This window comes from Rhododendron vialii, chromosome 10a (genome assembly GCF_030253575.1).
Source record: "Rhododendron vialii isolate Sample 1 chromosome 10a, ASM3025357v1".
Lineage (NCBI taxonomy): Eukaryota > Viridiplantae > Streptophyta > Magnoliopsida > Ericales > Ericaceae > Rhododendron > Rhododendron vialii.
In genome coordinates, this window is record NC_080566.1 from 27,530,058 (window position 1) to 27,537,148 (window position 7,091).

Below are 7,091 nucleotides of genomic sequence, written 5' to 3' on the forward strand. Positions count from 1 at the left end.
CTGGAACTGTCCAATCCATGTCCTCATTGTTCTGCAGGTCTACGTGCATCGACGGGCTCCGAACACATGTGTTTGGGTCTGTGGACGTAAATCTGTACACCTACATTTTGACAAAAAGCACACATGTATGCAAATATAGCAGTGCTTTCTATCATGTTGTGATCATGCTCATGGTATTACTATGTTATTGTGTGCTGATAAGATATATAGTCATTAGTTATTCAATGTGCCAATTAAAATATTATTTGAGATTAGGTTTGGCATATATTACATCATATAAAAATCAAACCCAATCTCCCGACTTGAAAATTGGCATGAATGAATACCAAAGTCATACCGTAGGAAAATGCATGCAAGACCTAGGAAGAGTAGTAAGAAAATGCAAAACTCTCTCTTCTTGTTTTCATCTATATTCCATCTATATTCGACAAAACAAAAAGTCCAGTGTGTAGACTTTTTTTGTGATCTAGACGTATTTGTGTCTGGAGCTGTCCAATGCACGCCCTCATTGTTCTGTGGGTCAACGTGCATCGACAGGCTCCGAACGCATATATGTTTGGTTGGGACATCTGTAGACATAAATCTATACATGTATGAATATATAATAGTGCTTTACTGTCTATCATGTTGTGATCATGCACATGTGTAGTATTACTATGTTATTGTGAGCTCGATGTACTCATTAGTTATTCAATGTGCCAATTAAAATATTATTTGAATAGTCATATATAGCAACAAAAAAATTGGTTTTGAGATTAGGTTTAATTGGCATATATTACATCATAAAAAAAAGTCAGAGACACTCTCCCCTTCTTGAAAATTGGCACCAATGACTACCAAAGTCATACCGCAGGAAAATGGATGCAAGACATAGGAAGATCGAGCAGTAAGAGGCTAGGGGGCGGTTTGATCAATTACCTTTTCATTGAAACCATTGACAAAATCGACGGTGCCACCTCCACAAGTTGATGGAGGAGAAGACCTGAGCTGATAGAGAGAATTGTTCATTAGAAGGATGCCTGGTGAGCCTGGTCCCCCCAGAAACTTGTGAGGGCTTAGGAAAACTGCGTCGTACCCATCCATCTCCCCTGATCTCATATCTATCTCCACGTAAGGACCGCTGTCCATGCGATAAACACAACAGGATTCATGGCTACACAAAAACTGTTGAGAACAATTTCTAGATAGTTTTCCTGTAGAAGTAATTTATTGAAACTATTGAGTTCAAGCTACGGTAATTAAAGTAGTTCTTGGATGGGAAACAACTCCTGTGATGATTAAACACATACATGCATTTACTAGATGCTTGAGCACGCGCGGTATGTGTGGAAATCGTATTATCGAAAAAGTATAGAAAGTGAGGAGGTGAGAGTAGAAAAAAGGACCAAAAAAATTTGAGTTGGCAGTTTTTTCTTCTTTCTCCCCAGAAGTTAAAAGGGGTAGTTTGGGAAACAAAAAATGTGATTTTTTTTTCATGCTAAATATAGAGTGCCAATATCAGTTTTGTTACAAATTAGTACAAGCAAATCCGTGAAAAATTTTCCTACCTTGCCGCAAAATCAAAGCATGCAAATGCTCCAAACTGGTGAAGTAATCGGGCAAGGGATCGAGTATCGGTGTACGTTCCCGTCACATTACTACAAGCTGAGAAAGACCCCAACATGGGCCTGTTAGTACCCTTATACGACCCGAGTTGAAGTCGTAGATCTTCCACATTTACCAACCCATTCTGATCCAACCCAATCTCCACCACCTCCGCCAGGCTTTGCCGCCACGAGAGCACGTTGGAGTGGTGCTCGTACGGCCCCACGAAAACCACCCACCTGTTTGGGGATTTAAATATTACTAGTGACTACTCCAAATAATCAACTTATAGTGAGAAAGCACACACGGGATTTATGCCCAATTGCTAGTGATTTTTTTTTTTTTTCACATGGTAATAGCTTGAGTGTGTTACTGATCAGTAGGTTTTTTTTTTTGTCATACGGTATATATCAAAGGGGGTTAACGGGATATTAGTATGTTAGTTAATAGGGGTTCAGAAGCTATCTATGGCCCTGAACCCCAAACTTGCTCCTCATGAGACTCGAACTCAAGTCACCACTTGAGAGAGAAATGATACAACCAATTTGACAAGCTTGGTTTCCTCTACTGATCAGTAGTTTGAAAAATAACTTTTCTTTATAATGTTGAAACTTGTAAATTTTCCAATTAATCAAGATTACCTCTCTGCAATGGATAGGCACTTGAGCACTCTCTCTCTCATGATTGACGGAATGGAAACACCCATAACTTCTTGGAGACGCTTGATGGCTGCGGTGGTGCCGGAGCCGCAGAAAATGAGGGCGTCGTCGTGTCCACCGCCTAGGCATCGCTTCACGTACTCGTTGGCTTCGTGCACCGTTTTGGTTGTTTTGTTCCCCACGTAACTGTCACTTGTGTGACTATTTCCTGTGACCCATTTTCATCAGTTTTTGTTTACTTGACTTCCAACATGTAATGCATAAAAGTCGTATTGTGCTGCGTGTTTCCTTGACAGGCTGGAGTATTAAATAACGAATACGCCCTCCCCTATTTTAATTGTTAGTCCAAGAGGGACCAACGACATTGATCGAGCTTACTATACAATCTTGAATTTTACTACCTCCGTTCCAAAAAAAAAAAAAAAAATTTGTTTGACCCGCAAAATGATAACTTATAAATAATTTACTTTTGTCAAAGAAAATCGAAACTTTTTTTCATAACTTGTGTTACGTTTTTTGGAGGGTTCCAATAAAAAATAAATTGGCAATAAGTGGAGTAACTTTTAGGATATATTAACTAAGCATGAATGGCTTAAATGAGTGATATGAGACAAGTCTGATACTCTCCTTCACGTGCAACCCGAATGCATGTGGAGGTGATAGACCAGGAGACCAACAATTTGAAGAGTCACTATGGGGATTTGAAACTAGGGGTATTTGAAGAATGGATTTCTAACTTCTAAGTTATCAACCGTGGAAATAGTTGACGGGATAGAAAGGGAAGATGGCGGGAAGAGTCCAACCCGAGGGGTGGAGTTAGACAAGGAATTGTCGAATGAAACGCAACTAAAAACGTTAAGGGCAAAAAAGACGTTAAATGGAGGCTTTTGGTTTTCGAATCGGTTGGATCTCTTTAGAGCACAAAGGAGATGTGGGAGTATATGCACGAAAAATTTGATATTTGGTGTGTAGCGGTAGATTTGTATAAGAAAAATTGAGGGAGTTATATTTGTGTTTGGTTGTTTTTCTATTTCTTTCATCTTGCAATATTTTGTTATTATTAATGAAATATTACTTTTTCATTGTTCCAAAAAAAAAAAAACTTTCGGGAAAGAATATAAGAATATTTTGAATTTTATTGGACAAAAATATATTATTTTTAAGTTCTCGTTTTGCGAACTAGAGAATATTTAATTTTGGGACGGAGGTAGATAATTTTAGTAGAGCTCACAATATTTTATTTACCTTTAATGAGTTGGACTTTGTGAGACCCGCAAATAATGAACTTAATATGCAAGTTTTTATATACTGTATATAGTTGTATTAACTTGATGATGTTCTCCTAAATAACGTAAACGATTGGATATGACAGTAAAACAGTATAGGAATATCAATCGGCAATAAAGAAGATGGCGACCACCAATATTGATGGGGTGAACTTGACATGGTTAATCGACAAAAAAAAAAATAAAATAAAATTAGTACACAATTAAAGTGTACGGGCTAGAGACGAATTACAAAAATATTAAAAAATCCAATTGAATCAAAGATGGTAGTCGAGAATAGTGACGATTTGAGCATGCGGAGATGATATATATCAACGACGATGTAGACTCCTAGACTACATCAATATCAAAATAATTAGCGAGAATTAAGCCGATCTATTAGAATATCTTAGATAAAAATTCTATCTCTATCTAGCATAATTGTCTATAATAGGCGACGTTGTAGATAATAGTATAGGATATAGGTTATAATGATTAAATGTAAGAGTGCATAACATTCGGTATTTAAGACTTTAGGAGCACGTGCACGACACTAGTATACGTGTACACGTATAGAAGGACGTTAGTTAGTTTATTGGTTGCCTCTTTGGGAGTTTGTGAAATTGTCAAATGTTCTAAGTGGTTAAGCAAGCTATATATAAAAGATCTGGCATTGACTTTACCTTAGTTTGGTTTATTATTTTTCTCTCTCTAAGTTGGTGGTTGGAACTCTGGACGAAATCAATCTCTTGAAACAGCGACATCGCTATCAACCACGCAAGGCAACGAGAATTTCGTCAACTATTGAAGGAAGGGACTAAAGGTAAGTGAGACTAGAGATAAAACTTATCAATGAGTTAGCCCGCTGATCAAGATTTGCGAGTCAGGGTTTCGCTCATCCTAAGGCTGGAAATCTCAAGTTCGAAATTTATTAGGTTATATCATTTTTTTTAGGGTCAGTTCATATCAGGGACGGATCTAGGATTTTATGACACTGTGTATCAAATATTCACAGCAAATGTAATACTGTATTCGGAAAACTACTGTTAGTTTCTTGCCAACTTGTTTGGTTCGTTTGGGTCCTGGTAGCATATAATTGTCGGTAATCAATGGATGTTTCTCGTTGTGATGCCGTCATGTCCTGATCCTTTTAATCTTTGTAATTTTTATTCAAAGATTAATAAGCTCTCTTTTTGTTGTTAAAGAAAATAATTTTGTATTCAGACTTGATGAACGGAAAAAAAATATTCATAATATATAAATAAAAAAGAGATATCCATTGATAAGAATTCATTTCATTTATAACTCACAACAACAATTTTTCATATTTTGAAGCTATGCATGATTACCTCTTTTGTGATAAAAAATATATTCTCTTTTCATTTACCCATTGACTTTTTAATATGACATTTTTTTAGGACAAATCAAAATAGAACAGTGAACACTTATAAAGAGACGGAGGGAGTATTAGATGGATCAACAGTTCATGCATCCAATGAAGTATTTGTTCTCTATTTTTTTTTTTTTTTGTATTTGAGAGAGAGAGAGAGAGAGAGAGAGAGAGAGAGAGAGAGAGAGTGTTGAGTTAAAAAGTAGATGGGACCAAAAAAATAAAAAAGATCAGGGCGGTGGGTTAAACAAGTTAGGCAATATATAGAGATGAGAGTATAATGTCATGGGAAAAAATTACCAAAACATCCAAAAATATGTGCATATTTCTGTGGAGAATCCCAATCGAGTGGGGTCATCAGGTGACCCCGCTTGCTTCTATGTGTGTCCGCCCCTGATTTATACAAATATTTGCTCCAACTTTAAATGGCCCCTCAGTGGTGGACGGGTGCGATTTTGGTTCGTTAGAAGATTAGTTGAAATATGTGTAAGCGGATCGGAATACCGAATGATTTTTTTTTTGTGTGGATGTTTTGGTAATTTGGAGATAACCGAAACAAGGGTACATAAAACCGAAACAGGGGTACCTAAAACTATGAGTAGAGAGAATATGAACTCGTTTCGGAATTGTGAACCAGCTGTGAATATTTTTATTTTAAGAGGTTAACATTTGAAACATAGCTTTCTTGGCGCAATATCTTCAAGGGTAGTTGGAATTCTAGACGTGAAACCTTAGCAAAACGAATAAATATTTGTGGTTTGAAAAGCAACACATCTACATAATTTTGTTAACCAGTACTCGTAATTATTCTTCCTTTGCCCGTGCAGGATTGGTTGTTAGCTTGATTTGTGCTGTATTGCTTTGCCAGAGCCAGAGGTATGCCTCTGTTCTGTGGTTTCTGTAGCGACTTTCGTTTTCTCGTGATATAAAATTTTACTTACCCAAAAGGAAAAAAAAAACACACACACACACGCACACATACCAACGGTGTAATTCAGTGCACTGTCAGTATGAAAAACATACCATAGGAAGGTAGAACATTGTCGATGATATAGTTCTCGATGTAATGAAGGCACCGGCCGGAGGCGGTGTGATCCGCGTAGGTCAACCTCCGTTCCCCAAACGGGGACTCGAATTCCATGTTGCCACCGATAATTTGAGACCGTAACCAGTCCATTTTGCTCTCCGCGGAATCAGTACGTCCCGGCATCACACCCCTTTGGAAAGTCGTCCGGAATGACTCCATTCCCCGGCCGGTTATCAGATCATCTGGTGCTGATAATTGTGAGAAGCTTAGCCTAGGTGAAGAACTTGTGCTGCCGCTGCCGCTGCTACTGCCAGCGCAATATTGTTGGCTGTGGCTTGGGTTTTTGTTAGCCTTCTCGCTTTGGCTACCGAAAATGGGTTGCTCAAATTCCATTCTTAAGATATCAAAGAAACCGTATTTGATTCAGAAGGAGAAGGAGAATGAGAAGGGGAAGATAGTTTTGGTATTTAAAAAGGAAGAGAGAGTGGAGATTTGATCCAGTGGGCCGGGTCTCAAAAGTTAAAAAACAACTGGAGGAAGTGGGGACTTGGTGTGGTATCTATATCTATATATATAATTGGAAGGTTATGACAAAGGTTTTTTTTTTTCCAAATGAGTTCAACTAGGCGGTCAATTTCCTATTGCGCAGAAAAAGATAACAGCAGTATTCAACTGTTGCCTTGAAATTACTGTTATCTACAGAGAAACGGTCTTTATAATTAGGCGGTCATTCCACAGGACTTATTAGTTCCAGTCGCACAAGTTTGGCAGGCGGATTAGAGCCCCGGATATAGCTTTGCCCCGGATATAGATATTCGGGGGCTAGTATATCTCTTTGTTTGTGTACCAAGTGGAACCCGGATATGATAGTCTTGGGATTATATGAGTGTTGCTACAGGTACCGAAATTGGGGGACCGAAATCGGACCGACGGCCGCCGGCGGGCCGTCTCCGGCCACCGGACGGCCGATCCGAGCCGTCCAAAAATTCTAAAAAAAAAAACCGAGGGGGCCCACGCGGGAATCAACGTCATCCGAGGTGTGTAGGGTGCTTGATCGGAGCACCCCTTTTCGTGTGTATATGTGTATATACACACGAAAAGGGGTGCTCCGATCAAGCACCCTACACACCTCGGATGACGTTGATTCCCGCGTGGGCCCCCTCGGT

General features: G+C 38.7%; 1 protein-coding gene across 2 annotated transcripts in view; it reads right to left on the reverse strand.

Annotated features, from left to right (window-relative positions):
* Positions 1-6,385, reverse strand: part of LOC131303774 (uncharacterized) — a 47,704-nt gene extending 41,319 nt beyond the window's left edge. For both annotated transcript variants that reach the window (XM_058330770.1, XM_058330769.1), the window contains exons 1-4: positions 5,922-6,385; positions 2,226-2,451; positions 1,548-1,823; positions 919-1,120 (exon numbers count right to left, since the gene is read on the reverse strand). In XM_058330770.1, coding sequence (XP_058186753.1) covers positions 919-1,120; positions 1,548-1,823; positions 2,226-2,451; positions 5,922-6,318 — 1,101 coding nt within the window. In that variant the 5' untranslated portion in view covers positions 6,319-6,385. The remainder of the gene's footprint in view (positions 1-918; positions 1,121-1,547; positions 1,824-2,225; positions 2,452-5,921) is intronic.
* Positions 6,386-7,091: the final 706 nt, after the last annotated feature.